Source organism: Anguilla anguilla, chromosome 7 (genome assembly GCF_013347855.1).
Source record: "Anguilla anguilla isolate fAngAng1 chromosome 7, fAngAng1.pri, whole genome shotgun sequence".
NCBI classification, from domain to species: Eukaryota; Metazoa; Chordata; class Actinopteri; order Anguilliformes; family Anguillidae; genus Anguilla; species Anguilla anguilla.
This window is the reverse complement of record NC_049207.1, coordinates 28,989,437-29,012,267: the sequence shown is the minus strand read 5'-3', so window position 1 is coordinate 29,012,267 and position 22,831 is coordinate 28,989,437. Positions and strand designations below refer to the sequence as shown.

Genomic DNA, 22,831 nt, shown 5'->3' with positions numbered 1-22,831 from the left:
AGTAAGACTATCTAGCGAGCTTCCCTGTCCATAAGAATTAGGCGGTGAAAATAACTACAATGCGCTCTGACGCGTGACTAGATGACACACTCGCTCGCAATAACGCATTAGCTATTGACACAGCCTCATTATTTCTTATTATATATTCTCAGTAAGTTAAATGAATTATATTTTCTTATTTTATTTCTACAACATGATCTCAAAGAGTAAGACATTATCTAGCGGAGCTGAAGAGTGAATCAAGTGTAACGTTAGATGAAATTAAATTGACTGGATGAAATAGCCTACGTGAAAAAAAACTACAATGCACTTTCGTGCAGGTTACCCGCGCTAACTGTTGGTTGATTCACTTCTCCAGCAGCAATCCTTCTCTCATGTTATCACGACAAAGCTAGATAACATGGCTTAAAATGATCCATGTTAGAAGTGTTTTTTCTGCGTTTTTACTGTCTGGTTAGCTTGCTACGATGACGCGTGACTAGATGACACACTCGCTTGCAATCACGCGTTGGCTATTTACACAGCATCATATAGTAGCTAATATCATTATCTCAGATAAAAAAAACAAATGTGTGATACATTCAATCACCATTTTATTTTACCTGGTTATTTATTTGAGAATACAGCGATGTCCTCTGGAAATGTAGATCTCTACGCTGCTTATGTGCTCACTGCCACTTCATAAAGGCTTGCTAGCCAGCTAGCTTGCTAAATTGAACCAAATATGTTAGCTAGCTCGCTCGCTTGATAATGAGGATTGATAAACATAGTGGTCGTATAAACGCATTTAATTAAAAACTTTCACTAAATATACATACCTTTATTTCGGCAATCAAATCTGTGCAGACAAGTCTTGCAGTGGAGAATATTGGATGAGGCACGAGTGACAAAAGTCTTATTAGAGAAGTAGCGCGTCAGCTGCTGCAGTTCACACTTATATTAGAGCTCCCTCTACTGGATAATTCTAGTAAATAGCAATTACAACGTTCGAACAGACAAGTACAGATAAATAATCATTGTTTTTTTGTTTATTATACTTATTAAAATATCGGGGCACATCGGCCGCATAACTGCCGATCCAGATGTCGTCAAAAAAGTCAAATAATGGCCGATATATCGGCCATACCGATATATCGGTCGGGCTCTAGTCATAATTACCACATCTATGTGTATTCACTCATAAATGCTTTCTCCATTATAATACACTCTGTTGGGGAGCAGGTCTTTATTGGTCACTATATTAAACTGTGCACACAGCAAAGCCACAAACCTAGTGTGGTCCCAAATCGCCACAGGGGGGCAATATGTCCCAGTGAAAATGCTCAGTAACAGAACTTTCAGACTTTCAGTGCTGTTTAAGTGGGGCTAAGAGGGAGTTCGGGTGGGTGACTCTAAGAAGGTTAAGGGCATTGGGTGCGACTGAGTGAGAATTGAGGCAGAGTTATTGAGGTTGGGTGGGGATCAGAGGGAGTTGGGCATGGTTAAGAGGGGTGGGTGGGGCTCTCAGTGCCATTCAACTGGCGAGCCTCAACCTGAAACTTGACGGCTTACTTAGTGTCAGCCACTACCCTTTCGAGGAAGCCCACCAATGGGTGCATATTGCTCTCAATCCTGTGAATCATATCGCCCTGACAGGAGGTGGTGGGGCCAGAGAAATGCCAAATAGACAGGCTGGGATAGAGAAATAAAGAGAAAAGGAAAAGAAAGAGAAAAGAGGACAAGTCAAGTGGCAAAGATGAGACAATCATTAACATGCAAGTGCATTACCTTGCGTGCCTTGCTCTGGTACCTGATGGCCTTTTTGGTCTCTGTCTTGGCCACCACTATGTGGTCCACAGTTTTAGACACCTGCGACTCTATATTTTCCACTATGTCACCCTGAAATGACAGCAGACACACAAGGTGAGGTGCACTGAATGTCAGAACAACAGACATACATGCAAAACACCCAAAGTCAAGACAGACACTCTGACACACCAGTGAATACACAGTACATGTAACATGGTACAGATCAGCAAAAATGTAAATACAGGGCACTTACCTTGAAGCATATTCTTCCTCAGAAAGCATTCAGGAATTAACAAATATATATAAATAAAAAACTAAATTTTCCTGCCATCACAGTTATATGCATGTTACACATGATACACAAGAGAAATACACAATCTCACTCCTGAGTAGACATCAGAGAGAGAGAGAGAATCAGAGGAAAGAGTGTGTGATGTTTGCTGTATAGTATGTTGCCACTCAATCTCAGGAACAGTGTTATAATTATGAATTAAGGGCTGTCTGTTTTCCACTGCTTTTCTGATGTAAAATTGTATTTCCATTAAAATGTTTTTTCCAGATGCATTGGTGACATAAGTGTATATTGTCATGACAAGTGAATTTGCTCGGAAGAGAGCAGAGGGAAAGTACCTGGTTCTCCACTAGCATTGCGATGTCCATGAACATGTCGTGCAGCTCCTTAATGCTGCTCTCCAGCCATACAATATCTTTGTGCCGAGCCTCAATCTCATTCAGCGCCTGCTTGGAGATGCCCGAGTCTACAATCTGCAAGTAGGAAAGGGTTAATAGTGCTGTGCATGTACACACACGTACAGGGGAACAGCAGTGTTGTACAGTGCATTTTACCCCAGCAGTAAAGACTGCAGCATTCCCGCTCTCCAGCATCTCCTCCAGCTCCTCATCAGTGGTGACTTTACCCGCTGCAATGACACAATTACACAATGGGGGCATTATCTGCTGCAATTGCACAATTACACAATGGTTACTTTACCCACTGATATTACACAATTACACAATGGTGGCTTTACCCACTGATATTACACAATAACACATCAGCAGCTTTGTCTGCCATTATATACAGCCATTACAAAGTGGCTATATTTGAGTGACATAGCAGTGCAGAGAGAGGGATATAGAACCAGAGTTAGGGGTATAGTAGGTCACAGAGAAGGGTTTAACGACACAGAGTTAGGGGTACAATAGCACAGAGGGGGTATAGCACAGTCGAGTATAGTAGCACAGAAAGATGAATATAGAATGACAGAGTGGTTTAGCACTACAGAGTTAGGGTATGGTAGTACAGAGAGAGGAGTATAGCACAGCAGAGTGGGGTATAGTAGACAGATAGATGGGTACAGCACAGTACAGTTTGGGCTATAATGGCTCAGAGGGGGTTATGGCACAGTAGAGTTTGAGCTACAGTAGCTCAGAAAGAGGGGTATAGCACAAGAGCATTTTAGCACAGTAGAGTTTGTGGTATAGCTGCACGGAGCAGGGTATATCACATTACACTTTGGGCTATAGTAGCTCAGAGAAGGGTATAGCAGCACAGAGGGAGGGGTATAGTATTACAGAGAGAGGTTTAGGATGGTACAGTTAGGAGTATACTAGCACTGAGAGTGGGGTATAGTGCAGTAGTTTGTGGTATAGCAGGAGCATAATTTACTGATTTCCAACTGTCTCTGGATGCGGCTTTTACTCCTCTCCCTGAAGTCCACCTGTGCCTCATTGTACTTGGTCATCACGTCCACAAACTTCCTGGACAGAACAGCATGCTGCGCAACAGAGAGTGGCAAGCGTGTAACAGCAGAGTTCAGGGCTCAATGACTGATTCCATGCCCTGCCCATGCTTGGTAGCTGTTGCTATATCGATCAAACTTTTAGAAAAATGGCCAGAGTCATTCAGTTTAGCCAGCAACACAAGAAACAGTTTTGGAGATCAGGTAACGTATTAGCTAGAAGCCAACAGCATGGCCTTCAGTATGCTAAAGAAAGATATATTGTCAGATATCTATTGTTTAGATTATGGCCTTTGTCACAACCTCTGTCGTAAGTTTGTTTTTACATTTGTCTCTGTTGTGTGTGTTTCATTTTTCCGGTTTGTCATCTGATTGGCTGTTTCGGTCTGGTTACTCTGCTTGAAAAAGCCACCGTTTTCACACCTACCAGAGGAGACTAGCTCTTCGAACTTGTGCTTGGTGTGTTTTGTAAAGTGATTGCATAATTTGACTTGTGTATCTGACCCTATTTTTGTTTGCTTCCGATTCCCACCTCGCCCTTCTGGTTTGTTTGCTGATTAGATCTAGAGTACGACCACTGACTCGTTCCCTTCGACTCTGACTCTTTCCTTAGCCCTTCTAGTTTGTTTTCCCCATGATTTTGTGTTTCTGACCTTGTATTCTATTCCGAATCTTGCCTAACCGCTCTGCTTTGTTTGCTGATTGGATTTTGTGGTTGATCATTTGCTCGTTCTCCACATCGACTCTCATTTTTCCCTCTGCTGGCCGTACAGTGCTCCGGTTCGTTGGGACTGTAGTTGGGACGAAAACCAGCATAAACAGCGGTCCCCCAGGACTGAGTTTGAGAACCACTGTTGTAAACTGACCTATAAATGAATTCGGAGATTTAATTAATAAATTAGAATTATTAATTAAATCGCCAGTTTTTGTCCAAACTACAGTTGCAATCCCAAAATTGTATCCCAATCTTATCCAGAAAGGGCCAGTGTGTTTGTCGTCTTTTTGTTATAATAACTGAATTAAATTATTCCGTTATTATAACAAGTTAAATAACAATAATAAGGATTAACTGAAAAATAAACATATTTTAACGTAATCCTTGCTTGTCAATATAGTGAAATAACTTGAAGAAATGACAGAGAATGGCAAAACAAAAAGAAAAACTGAAGTCAAATTTTATTGCTCACATTGCAAAAAGAAGGCCAATCAGCTGTAGGGGTAACAGGTGTGGCTTTTACAAGTCCCCCAGGCGCATCTTTTAACCATGTTTGATGGATTTAAATACTAAATCTGTCTACAGGAAACAATGGCGTGGCTGCTGAAGTCCTGAAAACTTGACTGAGGTTATGGCAGATAGCAATGGCTGCAAAACTGTGATTAGAGGGCCAAGAAAATAAGGCAGGGCTTGAGATCAGTCAATTATCACTATCTGCGCAGGATTATCCCTGTCTGCGCGACATTATCCCTGGCTGCACAGAATTATCCCTATCTCCATAGGTTTGTCACCATCAGAGCAGGTTTAACCATTATTCTGGAATTACCTGAGATTTACGTATTCGCATGTCAGCTGATACTTTCTCCTCAGTCGTCTCCAAATTTCGCTCGATACCTGTCAAAAAAGTCCACATTCACCCATCAATACTACTATTACACTAAATCCAATGCTAACATAGTCTGGACGAACGCATGGACTTTCTGGGGCAAAAGGGAGGACCCTCAGCGGCAGCTTCCCTATTGGTTAATCAAACTGTCTGTCTCAGTGTGCCGGTTCTCCCCCCCCCCGACAGTCTCTCTGTTCCGTATGTGCTGCAATCTAAGTCCCGACTGAAACATACCAGCGAAACGGACAAAGCTATTGAGCTAACCCAAATTATCTGCTAAAAACAGAATTATGGACAAATTCGGAGAAGATTTTAATTCTGTTATATCAAAGACTTGCCAAATACATGGCGTGACTTCGTTGAAGTACCTTCAGCGAGTATGTTTGGGTTCGCTGTTATCCAATGGAGATGTACTCACTTGCTTTCCTACAGGATTTGGCAAAAGTTAAATTTTTCAAGGGTGGCCTACGGTATGCAGTCTGCTATCAAATAAATACCCAGAAAAATGGCCAGAAGAAGCAATGGTTTGATTGTTTGCCTGTTACAATCAATACAATCATTTTCCCCAAATAGTGGCGAACTGATGTGGGTCTGTGGAAAGGTTTGCCTCCGGTAATGTTTTCCGGTGCACGTTTCAGACCACGCCTGGCCAAAACACTCTGATTGGTTGGGAAAATACAACCATCCCGGGAAGGTTGCCTCCTTCGTTTATGCCTAGAACATCAAGGCATTGGCCAGGCTCTGTTGAACGAAGTGAAAAAAGAGACTGGCTCGCGAGGCTACTACTAAAAGAACTGCAACACAAATTTACACCTGTAATAACATCTGTAATAACAATATAAAAAAATACAGCCAGTTTGGGGACGTACTTTTGAGTTTGTTGCGAGCATTGTTCGCCAGTTTCTTGATGTTGAGGGTCAAGGCTTCCAAATTATCTTGTGTTTCTGGACAAGGAAAAAGTAAGAGGAATGAGATATAGGGACAGCAAGAAAGGTGGAAGAGTAAAAATAGGACAGCAGTGGTCTATACAAAATAACTAACAAACAAGAACAGAAGAGGAAATGGAGGAAAAGGAGAAACTGATTCTGACGTCAGAGGTCAAAGGTAATGGAATAGTACAGGATCTCAAACTGCTGCCACACTGTCCTGCATAGCCACACTGTCTTCAGGTTTAACTCCAGTCCTGGAGGACCACAGTGTCATCAGGACTGGAGTTAAACCTACAGACATTGCAGTCCTCCAGGACTGGAGATAAATGTACAAACACTGCAGCCCTCCAGTACTGGAGTTAACCTCGCAGGTGCAGCAGTCCTCAAGGACTGAATTTAAATCTGTAGGCACTGTATGTCTCCAAGACTGGACTTAAACCTGCAGACAATTTTTACAAATATCAATAAAACCCCAGAAAGTAGTTCCTTCAGGCACTGTGGCCTTCCAGGACTAGAGTTTCAGTTCTTTGATATATTGTATGGGCACCACAGATTCTATAATATAGTCTAATAATATATTCTATAGTAACCAAATAATTAGCTCCTGTTTTCCCTCATCTATGAGGCTCTAGATGGTAAAATAAGTTTTTGAACATTCATAAAGAGCCCAGGACAGAACATCTCACAGATATTTTTCTCTTAATGAATATTCATATGATGCATGGATTGGTTCAGCTTCACTGGTTGAGTAACAGATCTTTCAAAATAGTTGAGAATCTGTGTACATTCAGAGAAAAAGAGGAAGCTGTGGAGATACAAACAGGAAAAGGAAACATTGGAGATATAAACAGGAAGAGGAAGGAAGTTGTATGAATGTCTGCCTGAGCTGCAGTTAGTACTGTGACGTCACTCCATTCTATAACCGGAGCTTCTGATACAGAGTTCCAATTTGTGTTGTTAATGAATACAACATAAGTAATTTTTACTGTGTGTTTACTTTGTAATTGTAGTTCCCCTACTCATATTTCAGAGTAACGTTTCTTCAGTTATTTTACACTGTCATTCAGCTAGCTTTAACCAAGCTCCAGTTGCCACCATATACGCCATTTATCTGCTTTGGTTGCTAGGTTAGCAATTCTTAATGGCAGTTAATCGTTTGGGTTTCCAAATATCCGTTATCTGATGCTGGTGAGCAATAATTAAGCTACAAAAGCACTAACTATTATTTGTCAATGCCTGTCTACCTCTATTATGTGCAGCACTACACATATATTTAATTACTAATGTTATTGATAAAGCAACCAGTTCATTGTTTACACATTAATGTTAATACTGTTAATACCGTTTCTTTAATGTTAATACTGTTTGTACTGTTAATACCATTTACATTAATGCTAATTACTAATGTTACTATCTAATATGCTACCAGTTTGTAATACTGAGATTGTTTATTATTGACGTTAATGTACAGTAACCCTATGTAAATCATTATTGTAATAGTTCTTATTTTTTCAACACACAAACACACAACATCAATAAGTAAAGCCTTTAATGACGATCCTCTCTAGTGATTCTCTGACCAGAGTCACACATCTCCATATCGTCACCTACACAACCAGTGTCATTCCCAGAGGGTTGCCTATCCCTCTTGTACAGTGGATATGGGCTGTGTTCTGTTATGCATACTTGGGTTCTGCATAACTGCATTATGCATACTTGCGTTCTGTTTACATGCATACTAGATAGTACAATCTTCTAGAACTAGATCTTATAGGTAAAATGTACTTCATAGGATGCAAGAGCACAAGTACACTTCAATTTTGTTAAATTTGGAACACACATTATGATGCAGTTACAGCATCAAGAATACCTTTGAACATCTTACTATTCCATTCTATGGGCAGCATGAGATGATCTGGCCGAATTCCACCACTGCTTAGGTTATGCTGTGCTTTGGAATGCGCTTTGACAATATGGCGACCATATTTGCTATGCGTACTAACGCATACAAGTATGCAAGTATGCTTAATGGAAGACAGTGACAGACAGGATGAGGAAGCAGTGGGTATACATAGAGGAATAGGAAGCAGTAGAGACACAAACAGGAAGAGGAAGCAAAGGAGATACAAATAGGAAGAGGAAGTAGTGGAGATACAGACAGGAAGAGAAAGCAGTAGAGATACAAACAGGATGAGGAAGGTAGTGAGCTGTATTTACCCTGGTCTGATGTGGGGGCAGAGAGGATGATGGAGTAGAGCTTCTTCACTTCCACCACATTCTCATCTATCTTATCAACAGTGGTCCTGATCTCCTCAATCTGTGACAGACATACTCCGAGTTACAGGGAGGATCTGGCACAACCCACACACACATTGCAGAAATGGAACAATCATGGTTACCTGGCAAAATAACTCATCCATGAAGGCTGCATTGTCCACAGCAAGCTCCACGTCATCTGTATCATCTGTGTCACACGTCTGCACAGACAAACATATATAAGAACATGGACAGACCACAGACACACAACACACAGCTGTTCTACCTGTAGACAGTCAAAAAGCAACATTACATTTATTTAGCAGATGCTTATATGCAAAGTGAAGTACAATAAGTGCATACCAAAGGTTACTGGAACGACTACAAACACAGGCCCGATAAGGAATAATACTCATTATATACAGTTATTCATAGCCATGAACACATTAAGTGCAGTTCGGCATTACAAGGTACAACATCAAGACAATGATACAAGGCACAATAAGGGCTGGATGGAGGTACATGTAACATGAATGGCACTGGAGTTAACATGTGCAGCATGAAAGAGAGGAATGTAAGTGATAGAAATGTTCCATAGAGTGGCGATATTGAGTTAGTCCAGGTATAGTTTGAAGCGATGCGTCTTCAGACCCCGGCGGAAGATGGGCAATGAGGGAGTGGTTCATAGAGGGCCAGGGAGATCGTTCCACCACTGGGGAGCTAGGGTGGAGAAGCTTTGTAGTAGGGATGAGCAAGAACCCTTTATCTGGGTGGCAGGGGGTGCCAGGCGCCCTGCTGCTGCAGAGCGGAGTGGTCAAGCAGGTGTATAGAATTGAATCATGTCCTGTAAGTAGGCGGGGGCTGTCCCAGGCTCACAGACACACGTACACGCACGCACACACACACACACACACACACACACAGTCGGTGTCTGAAACTGAAAAACTGGGAGAGAGAAATGAAACTGGGAGAGTGTTCCCAGAATTGTGTTTTACTGAAGTTCTGGTTTTCAGGGTGATGTGGTGTGGCATGGGATCCTGGCCATGCTGGTGCTAACTGTAACTGTGGTAACTACCCATAGCATTAGTGAGGTAGGTAGGGTTCCAGCCAGCATTGCTGCCATGTCTCATGACCCAAATGAAACTCCTCTGGCCAACTGGGACACACACACACACACACACACACACACACCGTCCGTTCCAAAGCACAAAACAGCATTTAAAAAAAAAAAAAAAAAGGGCCTTTGAACATGACCGGGCATTACAAAATCTCAAATAGTGACAGACAGCAAGATGAAGGCATACACAAGCAAGACCCATGAAAGGGTTAATGAAAAAAAGGAAAGGGGAAAAGCATTTATCACTCTCCCATGACAAGACAGGGTAAAGGTCACCCACACAGGAAGTCAAGAAAAAGTAGCATCAACTTTTTATTGCTGCAGTTGACTTGATTCAGCAAAGTGTAAATTGGTTATTTATTGTCAGAGCTGGTGAAAATGGCACTAGTAAACAGTGTGTTTCCCTGCCTACCTCAACAACCATAAACATAGCCCTTAGTGTAACAGATGGATGACATGTTACCTATAGCATCATGGGTTATTAAAACATAGCTTACAGTGCATTGGATAGCTGACGTATGGAAGACCAAATGGGACTAAATTAAATTAATTGATAACAAAATGAATAAATAGCCAATGATATGAATTGCTTATGAAATAGGCAATGAAACAGGTGATAAAGATATAATATATTTATTATTTCATTTTTATTTCTGAAGGACACATTGCAAATTATTCATTTCCATGCATGTTTACTTGCATGCATATTTATTTCAACGCATATTTATTTAAGAACAACTCAGCCAATCAATCAACATGGAAGGGGCAGGGTCAGCTATGATTATAGATAGTGATGACAGAATCAGTTTGTTGCGCTCCATACAGTATAGAATTAGCAGTCAGAAGATTTACAAGATTATAAAAATGCCATAAAGTTCTGTGGTGGGCTGTACAAACAACAAAGCCAAGAACACAGAATTTAAGTTTTATGTCATTCCGTGCAAAAATACCGAGCTAATGAGAAGAAAAATGTGGATTCATAACATTTGTCACGTCTTGCATGCGCCCCTCCCCTCTTGTTTTCACCTGTCTTTGTCTTTGCCCTCATTGGCCAGGGTGCTGCGTGCTGTCGGGAGTGGCAGTCCTGACTGCACGCAGCTGTTCGCAGTCCTTAAGAGGACAATGATGATGGGCTCTCACTCTCTCTCTCCACCCGCTGGAAGCCTGTCTGCCACAGATACTGCTGCACTCTTTCACTTAAACATTTTTATGCTTTACGTAGCACACCCAACACTACACGCACTCAACACCTCCATACACACTGATTACTGACACTAATATAGTTAGTTTTGTTTCGGTTTGGTTACGTTCTTTTTTTCAATAAACACTTGCTATTCTTTCAACTAAAATGGTAAATGGAATGGTAAATGGTAAATCTGGTGTCCGTTTCATGTGTCGGTCCTTGAGCCGGGTCGTCACACATTAAACGTGACCTACTGGGCACAAGCCTGAATCTAGACATGTACAGGGGTGGAAATCCAGGTTGAGACATTTTGACATAAACACACAAGGTTTGCAAGGATGGTCTAGATGTTCAGTGAAAACCCGGCTACATTTGGCTGAAAAGTGAAAGTTTTCTAGCTGACTAGAACATAGCCAATCCAGGTAAAACCTGAGTTAAATTGGAGTTAACCTAGTCCGTTTATGTCAAAACATCTCTCAACCAAGCTAGATTTCCACCCCTCTCCCTTACTGCATAACCTTTTACCCGCTGCAATAATGGTTGCCTTCTGCTTCTGGAACTGGTGTCACGTGTATGTATCAACATCTTATTGGAAACAACGCTAAGCATGCGTAACTATGTGGTTATTCACACAGGATCTGGTTTGGACAGCGTTACCATTATTAGCCTTCTGGCTAAAGCATTGTCAGCTAAGTGGTTAGCTAAAGCAAGTGAACTGTTGAAAGGCCTGTATGGTATTGCTGGCTAAAGCAGTGGCTCTCAAACTCAGTCTTGGGGGCCCCTGTATATGCTGTTCTTTGTTACAACCACAATTGCAATCCCAGAATTCTTCAATTCTATTCATCAAGGTGCTTAGCAAAGACTCTAGTGGTTGATCTGGCAGAATCACTGATCTGGTTTGTTACTGCTTGGTTGAAACAAAAGCAGACACCCACACTGCCCCTTTCTGGATTGGGGACCCCTACTCTAAAACATGAAAGTACCTAATAAAGAAAACTTAACAGCTTGTTAATATTCTAGTGTTGCAGTTGTGGTTGGAAAGAAAACCAGCATACATTGGGGCCCCCAGGACCAAGTTTGAGAACCACTGGGCAAAAGCACGGTAAGTTAAGTAGTTAGCTAAAGCTAATGAACTGTAGAAAGACCTGTAGGCCTATGGTAGCCCTAGTGCAAAGATGACGCTGGCAGTGCAGCAATACACTGGAGTTGACCGGAACTATAACTGGTGTACTGCCAATCTTACAAACAGAAGCGCAACTGAATCTTCACAGTGTATTCACTGTGAACAGTACACACAAGTACAACGTTTCCGCGATATGAATTGAGCCAAATTTAACATGGTTTTATCACCTGCAATTTAGCAGCTAGCTACAGAGCCTTGTTAGCTAGCTTCATAGCTCATACAGCTACATTCAGGCTTAGTAAATGAATGTACTGGTAACTTGAACGTATGAATGGGCAAAATGATGTCGTCGTCTTCTTCTTTCGGCTGTTCCCATTAGGGGTCGCCACAGCGGATCATCCGTTTCTATCTCTTCCTGTCCTCTGCATCTTCCTCTGTCGCACCAACCACCTGCATGTCTGCCCTCACCATATCCATAAACCTCCTCTTTGACCTTCCTCTTTTCCTCCTGCCTGGCAGCAGCATCCTTCTCCCAATATACCCAGCATCTCTCATCCGCAAATGTGTAAACCGTCTCAATCTTGCCTCTCTCACTTTGTCTCCAAACCGTCTAACCTGAGCTGTCCCTCTAATATACTCATTCCTAATCCTGTCCATGCTTGTCACTCCCAACAAAAATCTTTGCATCTTCAACTCTGCCACCTCCAGCTCCGTCTCCTGTCTTATCGTCAGTGCCACCGTCTCCAAACCATACAACATAGCTGGTCTCACTACCCTCCTGTAAACCTTCACTTTCACTCTTGCCGATACCCTTCTGTCGCAAATCACTCCTGACACTCTTCTCCACCCACTCCCCCCTGCCTGCACTCTCTTCTTTACCTCTCTTCCGCACTCCCTGTTACTTTGAACAGTTGACCCCAAGTATTTAAACTCATCCACCTTCGCCACCTCTACTCCTTGCATCCTCACCATTCCGCTGTCCTCCCTCTCATTCACGTACATGTATTCCATCTTGCTCCTACTGACTTTCATTCCTCTTCTCTCCAGTGCATACCTCCACCTCTCTCATTGGATTCAAGATGGCCACTGAAGCTTTGACACTGTTTGTTTGACACATGTGAAATGAATATTTCTTTATTTCTAGCAAGGAATTAATGAACATTTTGCATGACATTGGTAGCGTGTTCAAATAGACCTACTACCATATAGTCAAACATTGTGGATGGATTCTATAATCAGAGATATTTGAAGGATTGGTTTCGACCAACTCCACAGCAATAGCTGGGTGAGCCCTGCAAACAACAACCACACTTGTACATCTTGATAAGAAAATCTGCTGCATTAATTTCCACAAAGAGTTGGAGGATTTGGAAAGAGTTGGAACTGCTACATCATGTCGGGTCGCAACAGAAATACAAACAAAGCAACTCTGAACGACGATCCTGAGTATGTGACAATGGACACTCTTAAGGAATTACTGGACCAGCAGAAGAGCTTTTATGAGGATCTGTTGAAGAGGCAGGAGACTGCATTTCACAGTTTTTCTCAAATAATCCTGGACTCAGCCAACAAAAGTGTGGACTCAGTGTTGGGTAAGTTACAAGAACTCAAGGTGAGTCTGAATTACTCTCAAAATGACATTGATGATCTAAAGAAACACCAAAAGGCACAACAAAAAAAAGTGAAAGTGAGTCTAAGGACATATCCAAGCAGGTTAATGAACTGAAATCAGGACAAGCTGCGAAGGGAGACTATGAGCAGATGGATTACCTAGAGAATCAAAGCAGGAGAAATAATCTTGTGATTAATGGACTTGGACCGGATAAATCTGATGAAACGGAGTCCAAAGTACAAGAACCATTTACCACTAAACTGAAGCTGGATGCCTCTGTGGAAATTGAGAGAGCTCACAGGAATGGAAAGTTCAGAGGTGACAGTGAAAGGCAGAGATCAGTGGTGATCAAGCTGTTGTGTTTTAAGGATAAACAGCTAATCCTGGCCAGGGCAAGATCTAACCTGAAGAACACCTCAGATTTCATCAGTGAGGACTTTTCTGAACGCGTGAGGAAGAAAAGAGCTGAGCTATTATCTGCAATGAAGGAGGCAAGAGCAAGAGGAGATTATTCTATCATCAGCTATGACCACCTAATTGTGAGGCCAAGGAGAAGTGGCTGATTGGCCCCCAATCAATGACATAAACTGTGTTGGATTATTGGTTGATATGAACTGGGAAAAGCATGGTACTGAACCACCGAAAAAAGGGTTGAGAATAGCTAATATTAATGTTTGGAGTTCAAGAAATAAAGTTGACGAAATATCTAGCTTAAAGTTACAATCTCGAAGATCTCAGTTTCGTTCTCTTTGGTGGTACCAATGGCGAGAAGTGGTAATTGCAGGTGTGTTTTTGGACCTCACTTCCCAACTTCCAAACAGTGTCGCCTGAGTGACATCAGTCATTTGGCACCTTGGCCATGGTAACTATAAAACTTACTATTGACTGAATGAAAAATTGTTGTTATAAAAGTAACGTTATGTACTCATTCATTGTATAACATTAGGCTAACTTAAGCTGTATTTACACTGCCAAGCTGGATTAAAATGCTGTAGCAGACCTGGGGTAGAATTAGTGATGATCAATTTCCACTGACGTTCTTTATTTGCCCGGTATGAACATCTTTACACTGCAGAGAAGAATCCGCAGGATTCGCTGTGGCTCGTGCAATTATGTATCTCGTGCACAATAAACATTGTCTTTCTCGTGAATGATTGTTGCGTGATATAACAACTGCCTTGCAAAATGTTACCCCTGGTGTTTCTGGTTTTGCTAGCTAAACTGTTTGAGAAAGCGGAGCTGGGTGTTAAATTAGCAATCAGAACAAGAAGAATAAAACAAAAACAAAGCAGATTTCATCAAAAAAAAGGGCATCAAGGCTGAAGGAACATATAAGGAAGCGTGATAAAATAATAACAACGCTAATCCATACTGCTGCATTTTTATATTCAGTTTTCTCCGGCTTGACATCTTTACACAAAAATCAGACTCTGCTCCACCTATACTCCGGGGTTAATGCTCTGTGTAAAGACCGCTTTATTCCGATCATTATAAATTATATAAATATATTGATGCCAATGTAAATACGGCAACGTTAAGGCTAGTTCAGATTAATGATTCGCAATGAGACGAGACAGTTTTAAAATGTCGCAGAGAAAATTGCAGCGGTGTGAACTGGTTAGTTGCAGGGCGTCTGAAGCTTTTATATGGTCTATGGTCTGAAACCATGGGGTCTCAAAAGGCCCACCTTGTCAAATCGCCAAGTGCAGTTTTAGAACGTTTACAATCAGACGTCTTGGAATTTTGCAAGTTGCATCCAGTCTCGTTGCGAATCATTGATCAGAACTGGCCTTTAGTTAGCTACATTGCAAAGTTTCAACAAAGTAGCGTTGCATTCGAGAGACAGTTTGCGAGGTTGGTACCCGTCGGTAGCGTTAGCTAGCGTTTTTTCTAATTGTTAGCTGATATTAGATTATGTTAATTACATTAGCTAGCTAGCTAACGCAACGTTACCTGATATGAGAGATGGTTACTGTGCACAACATCGTCTAAACTAATGTTGCCTTTCTTGACACGGTCCGGTAGCTAGCGTTAGCTGTGCAAATAGCTATGTAATTTAGTAACATTACATTGTCATCAAATGTAATATGAAATCTACATCAACAAATAATACGACCTCTCATGTTACACAAAAACTTTTTAGGGTTCCATAACTTTCTCTGTTATTGTAACACTAGCAGACACCGGAAAAAACAATACGCCGCTCACACACAAGTGAGTTGAAGAGTGAGCCTGTTGCGTTAGCTCCGCCTACCCTCTCTGGCGAACCAACCACTGATCGGTGATGGAAAGCGCGTCACTAACTGTGTGCCGCTTGTGAATTTTTTTTCCCGGGAATGTCGCCACAGACACCCAGTTCTTTAATCATAAATTATTAGTATTATAATAATATTTATTAATATAATAATAGGCTCAATCACCATTGTGTTACCTAATTCAGCGATAGATAGTGACTTAACAGACATTTGTTTTAATGAAAATCTTCGAGATTATTACTTTAATTAATAGTGAAAATATCAATGTACTTTCTGTCTCAGAAACACATTTAGACCACTCAATAACAGACATAGGTGTCCGTTTGCGACTCGGCATCGTGGTTTGTGCTAATCAACGCCTTTTGGTGCTAATCGGCTACTCAGTATCCCTATTGAGGAAACTGAGTGCTTATTTAGGGAACTGAGTGTGGTAATTGCAGAACCGCCTGAGGGCGCTCCGAGATTCCCTGTGATTACTACTGATTGTTTGCACCTGATTAGCCCTGTTTCCATAAACGTATTTTGATGCACATTTTGCCATTTTGCTATTTATGGAAACAGCAAAATGCGCAAAAAGTACCTCAAATTTGCAAAAAAGTTTTTACGCTCGCTTGAGGTGGTTGCTTTTTTCGAAAAAGAGTTAATGCGCAAAATGAGAAATGGAAACAGTTTTTTCGAATAAGTTCTGACGTAGCAAACATTTAAGTCACATGACTGATCAGCTGTTTCCGTTGTCGGCCTTTTCCCGGGTATTCCCAGAATGCGCAAAAACATGGCTGGTAGTAGCAACAACAGGTACGTGTGGACTGATGAGGAGACCAAATTATTCCTCGGGTTCATCCATGAAAAAAACGTAATTCCTGAAGACCTCTCTCGATTTTTCGCTATAGTTTTTCGCTCGTAGACTTGTTTTGTTTCCGGTTTGCAACCTCTTCTTCTACTCTGTTCATTACATGCATTTTAGTAGACGCTCTTATCCAGAGCGACTTACACAACTTTTTATAGCCATGCGTAACGTAGCCTATACCGCCAACTTCTGATGTAACCACACTTTGCGTAGCTTGGTTCATTCGCTCCAAACCAGTTAATGGAAACACTCTTAATTCGCATTTTCTTTTTTTTTTCTTTTTTGCGATATTTCAAAAGTTCGCTTAAAATTCGCTTGACAGTTTAATGGAAACGTGGCTATTGAGAGAGCTTATATATGCTCACGTGAGGTCTGTTGTTTGCTTTAGTGTCTACTCATGTTACACGAAAGCCAGTAACAGTGAAAAGCTCTCTTAGAGAAAAGTGTGGTAAGGAAAAAGGTATAGGATCTTGAATATAGCTTTTTGTTTTAACTAATAGTAAGACTTCGGTCCTACTAGTCACTTAGCTTTATTCCTTATTTTCCTTAATACGCCTTTTTTGCCTTCCTCGTTACGAGGCAGCTTTTCTTTTGCTTTTCTCCAGACTACACTACAATCTTCACTAAAATTCTACTCAGTCCTTACGCCTTAGTTTCATTCTCCTGTTGAGACATTTACTATGTGATGGGATGGGATATTCTCCCTTAGGAGTCGAGTCATTTCTTTTTATTACCCCTTCCTTAACCTCTTAACGCAAAGCCCCTAGTTGGTGGCACGCCGGCATGCCGAGACTACTGAACTCAGACATTCGCTGCTATTGCAACCAAAGTATGAGTTAAAAATGGAAACGCATTGTTTTAGTTTCATTAGTAGACGACACACGATACATGACAACTATGCCGAATACGTAGTTTCGCAGCGCCACCATTGTTGCTCTGGTCGTTCATTTAACACACGCCCCCTCCCTGCAGTCTCATCTACAACTACACCCCCCACCCATGACATAATGGACAATATTGTCTATCTTGAGATTCATAAAAATATTCTTTCACCACTAAAAAATCGTATTCAGTCATAGCAGCAAGATAAACCCGACAGCCCTAAGATATGCCAATACAGCAGTGAAAGCGCTGCTCACTGAATAACGAAATAAACGAGAAATTTCCGTTTGGGAAATATATGCGCATTTGTGGTGCCTGGGTACCTTCCAAAATAGCTGTGCGTAATGCCCCACGTGTTGTTTACGGCGTTGTCGCCCTTTTTAGGACAGTCTAGCTTGATTGAAAATTCATTTATTCAGTAGGTGAGAGTATAAGCTGTCTAACGATGTATAATCTTGCTTTTGGAATAGCGTTTTATAGGTCAGCCTAACAGAAAATTTTCTTATCATCGCACTCACTTATGCATTCGCTCTGTGGTAGCAGTAAAAGACACTGCACCTAACAAAACGTGGTCAACGTTTTTTCGTAATTTCTTGGAAAATACTATTATTATTGAGGACTTCTGGGCATAGCTAAGCCATATGTTTCCTGATAGACCTAGCTGACATCGTTTTCTGGAGCAAAACAGAAGCGAATAGAACAGTATCATTGATTTACTGTCTCTGTCTCCATCTACTGAACATAGATAAGATTTCATTATTGCTATTTAAGTATTTCTGCTCAAAATATTTCGGTTATATACGTTATTTTTGAAATTTAAATAGGTTAGTGGTATTATATAATGTGGATATTTCACACTGTAATGTAAGCGTTAGTTAGTAGTGTAGTAGAGTAGTTTTTGTGAAGCATGCAACAGTGACTTGAGAGTTGGAACATTGCCAAAACGTGGTGGACGGTTGAAAATTGTTTTCATGTCGTCCCATCCCCATACAAGGAAACATACGAGAGTACAGAGTATAGAAATACATACAGGAGTTAATTATTACACATTTAGGTACTGAACACCATTGTGTGACAATATTTCTGATAGCAATGTTTCATCTTAAACCTTCATAAGGGGCTCATTTATATGCTTTATAATAGACAAAAAGCATTTTATTCAATGTTGGAGAGATTTTGGATATGTTTCTGGACCCCTAGGTATTTTAGACCACTATACTGACTGAAAGCTTGTAATTCCCACTTGAAAATGACGCAACAGTGAGTTTCTTAAGTCAAAAGAGTTGATTTGTAGTGAAATACGTGAATATGTTGTGATTTACAGCAATTAATAATTGATTTGGAGAGATTTGGAGACGCTGGGTACACTGCTTAGTTTTTGCTTCATACATCTGTAATAGTTCTACATATCCACCCTTAGATTTTATGAACTTGTGGTCAAGAAGTTTTTGATCCAGCACATGTATAGTTTATCCTGCTGTATATATGCAATCTCTCAGTATTCCATTGCAAACTGAAAAAGTGCAAATTCATTCTTGATTTTTTGTCTAGACAATAGCAATTGTGGCACTTTATTTCTTCCAAAATTATGAATATAAACTAATCTGCATTAGTATTGTAAATTGTACAAATGTCTTGCTTCATTTAAGCCATTTTTCAAGTCTCTGTGTTCACATCTGGAGTTATAAAGCTTTAAATAGGGTACCCCCTAAATGGGCAAGGATTGGCAAGATTTGGCATGTGCCCTAAGGGGTTAAGTCTCTTACTGAGACCTAGTGCTTTCCACTTTGGTGGTTAATTTAAAGAAACCCCCTTTTTGAATTCACTGCAGTTCCATGTGGTCATTAACACTTCCCCACCTTCACAGTACACTAAAGCAATGGACGTACCAGCGACTACATTGGATTTAAACCAAGCTGTGGCAGCCCAGCAAGCGGCACTGACAGCTCATAATGAGGGGATTCAGATGTTGTTAGCTAGGCAAGCAGACTCTAACCAAATACAGGAGTTACTTGATCGCTTGCAACATCAAGACGATAACCAAGGTCGTTAGGTTGAAGATATTCAAGAATTAGCGGAATGTGTTCATAAACTTGCTAACATGGCTCAAACCCATAGACCGTATAGAAATATGGACAAAGTGCTTCATGACGTCACCCACTGATTTGCTATGGGTAGTGCTCACTGGCGCATGAAGCCCAAACTAGGGTACAGCCACATTGCCCGTTGCAACCAACGCAAGCGCAGTGGAGCGAAAGACTGGAGTCCACGACTACAGGAAAATCCATCCCAACTACCTTACATGGTAATTAGACATGCCCACGTCTGGACAACAAGCGTGGCCTTGCAACCACAGAAAAATAGAAAAATAGATCATTAGCTAACTAGCTAGCTAGTTATATAGATAGATAGATAGATAACAGAACTGTAGATAGCTAGACATCACGAGATAACTAGCTAGCAAGTTAGCTAGATAGACAGATAGATCGATAGCAAGACAGTAACCTTGCTCCCCCTAGCTAAGTAAATCCCACCAGCTTGTCTTCTTAAAGAAGCTACAAAACTGCTTACAAATCTGATTTCACCAACAACATATACAAATTATAAAAGACAAAACTTTATGAGAATCAACTGAAACCCCAAACTGGTCAGAAATCGCGTTTTGACATAGAACCTTGTTTATCTGAAAATGTCTCCAATGTATTAACCGAAAGAACTGGAGAGGAGAATCCTTAGAATAGCGGTAAGTACAGTTGAACGCAGCACACAACATTTTTGGACCTTGGACTTTTAAATGGTGAGATTGCATGTAGCTAACTAATCGGAATAAAACGACACAGCATCACACCTGCCGCTGAAGCGCTCTGCCTGGCTCCGAGGATGGGGAAATCCTTGTATGGTCATACAGTAGTAGGACGAACCACATTGCACGCACTGAAATTCACCCATATTTGGGAATTTTGGCGGAATTATTTTAAAAAATCAGACCCAGGGGAGACATTACTAGATGGGATTAACTAGTTAAACCATCATTTCTTGTGTAAAAAATTTATTGACTTTATATTTCCTCAGAGAAAATTGGCCTCTTTTCAGGCTTTCCCCATTGACTTAACATTAGGTGGGCGGGGTTTCAAGTTATTTTTGCAACCAGGCGTTGCAGTTCACGCAGTAGCCACTGGGGTAAAAGGCTTCACTCATAGAGGTGAGTTGTTTCCCCTTGCTCAAACCCCAGTTTGCACAAGCACCTCCCTTTTCGCTAACTCCTCAAACACCCATACCCAGCCAACCCCGAGAACCTAAGCTTCAACTACCCATATGCTATGGTGGGGAACTGGTCAGGTGCAGGGGATTTTTGGCTCAATGTCAGATATTTTTTAAGGCGCAACCATCACGTTTCACTACCGAGGATTCCCAGGTGGCCTTCATTCTCTCTTTACTAACTTGTACCGCGTTATCCTGGGCTGAGCCTCTTATTCGCTTGCAATCCCAGGTAATGTTGGATTCAGATACCTTGATGACGGAAATGTCATCTGTATTTGACCATGATCTCTCTGGTGAGGAAGCGGCTACCAGGCTTACACGTATCCGTCAAGGAAGCGAGAGTGTAGCCGCATTTTCTATTACTTTCCGTTCTCTGGCCGGCAAAACCGGGTGGCTACAGGCACCCCTTATGACCTTATTTTGTAATGCATTATCAGACCCAGTTAGGGACGCTTTAGCTTCTCTAGAACCATCAACCACACTGGATGCCTGGATTCGCGTTGACAACAGAATCCGAGAACGGGAGAGAGAGAAGCAGGAAGTTAAATCCTCCCGAGGAGAAGGGAACCGGTCCTTCTCACATTTTGTTCCCAAAAGAGACAACGGGGCAAATTTAGTTCCACCTAAGCCGCCTGTTAGTCAGGAAGAGCTGATGCAATTACGGACTGCCAAACTCCGTAGAGACACTGAAACGAAGCAGTACCCCCAAAAAGAAAAAAACAGAATGAGAATGATTGCTCTCAGGTTCTGGGGAAACGAAAGGCCTCGTTAGCTAACAGAAAGGCACTAACAAGGCGTTCCCATCAGCCTTTTGCACTTTTTTATCTGTTAACCTTTCCTGGGGTAAACATTCAGGGACGGCAGATGCCTTTTTAGACTCAGGGGCTATGGGTTGTTTTATGGATGCCCAGCGGGCTAAAAAATTCCACATACCTGTGGTCTCCCTTTCTCATCCTCGCCACATCATCTCTGTGGACGGTCAACCGCTGGGTTCGGGAGCAGTGAAGGAGAGGACAGGTTTCGTCCACTTATTTGTTCCTTTTTGTGAACATTTCGAACATATTAGGTTTTTCCTGGTCGACTCACCGGCTCTCCCTCTGGTTCTGGGGCACCCCTGGATGACCAGGCACAAACCTCACGTCAACTGGGATAGCAAAAAAAATGCTATCCTCCAGTGGGGCCCGGAATGTTTTAATCATTGTCGACAGGACATGTTTCATTCACTAACTAAAACAGGGTTCGTAATAAAAAGGGATTTAGGCAAAGATAATCCGGTCACCGAAGACGGGCCGGTCATCTGTGCGAGTCCAACCCCTTCTCACAAACCCAGTTTTTTCGCAAGTGAGGAAATGCTCAGTGTTGACAGAGGTCCAAAAACTGAGAATGTTCAGTCTGTTGCTCCCAATCCGCCTAGACAGCGGAGAAGACTTTCTGTCCCAAGTTTTTACTCGGGTAGTGACAGTGACATTTCTGAGGTTTTTAATGGTAACTCCAGATACGAAACGGATCCAGGGAGGGTTTCTGCTGATTTAAATTGGCCCACCCCTAAATCTGTCAAACAGGTACAGAGATTTTTAGGATTCCCCAATTTTTATCAACGGTTTATCCGTAATTACAGTTCGGTGGTGGCTCCTATAACAGCTCTGACCAAGAACACTGCTTCTCCTCCATTTACTTGGAACAGCTGAAAAAGCCTTCTTAGAACTAAAATAAAGGCTTAGCTCTGAACCCATCTTAGTCTCTCCTGATCCATCCCTCCCATTTGTGGTAGAAGTCGATGCTTCCGAAGTGGGAGTGGGAAACCACTAAGTCTCTTACTGAGACCTAGTGGTTTCCACTTCGGTGGTTAACTTAAAGAAACCCCCTTTTCGAATTCATTGTAGTTGCATGTGGTCCTTAACACTTCCCCACCCTCACAATGGGGGTAGCCATACCAGGCTATAACATTTTTATAAATGATAGGAATATTTTTGGGGGAGGCGTAGCTATATATATACAAAGCCATATTCCCTTCAAGGTTAGGTTGGATCTGATGGTTCCCAGTGTTGTGCATGAACGCACTAAAAGAGCGGCTTTCATTGAACAAGCTCATATTTCTGGTGAACGTTGAACTGAACATATCCTTTTGCAACTAATGAACATGAACGTGAGCGTCATTAACTCTCATGAGAGTTAACTACGCTCTTGCGAGAGTTAACGACGCTCACGCACTGCTTACCATAGACATATACATTTGTT

General features: G+C 41.6%; 1 protein-coding gene across 7 annotated transcripts in view; it reads right to left on the bottom strand.

The window, feature by feature from the left end:
- Positions 1-22,831, bottom strand: part of stx3a (syntaxin 3A) — a 97,323-nt gene that overhangs the window by 6,483 nt on the left and 68,009 nt on the right. For 5 of the 7 annotated variants that reach the window (XM_035425957.1, XM_035425960.1, XM_035425961.1 and 2 more), the window contains 8 exons: positions 8,457-8,534; positions 8,275-8,374; positions 5,998-6,072; positions 5,069-5,136; positions 3,455-3,563; positions 2,635-2,708; positions 2,419-2,553; positions 1,768-1,878 (listed from right to left, as the gene is read on the bottom strand). In XM_035425957.1, the coding sequence (XP_035281848.1) occupies positions 1,768-1,878; positions 2,419-2,553; positions 2,635-2,708; positions 3,455-3,563; positions 5,069-5,136; positions 5,998-6,072; positions 8,275-8,374; positions 8,457-8,534 (750 nt within the window). Of the gene's footprint in view, positions 1-1,767; positions 1,879-2,041; positions 2,055-2,418; positions 2,554-2,634; positions 2,709-3,454; positions 3,564-5,068; positions 5,137-5,496; positions 5,870-5,997; positions 6,073-8,274; positions 8,375-8,456; positions 8,535-22,831 lie in introns of those variants that run through there. The other 2 variants (XM_035425958.1, XM_035425962.1) reach the window with 2 other exon arrangements.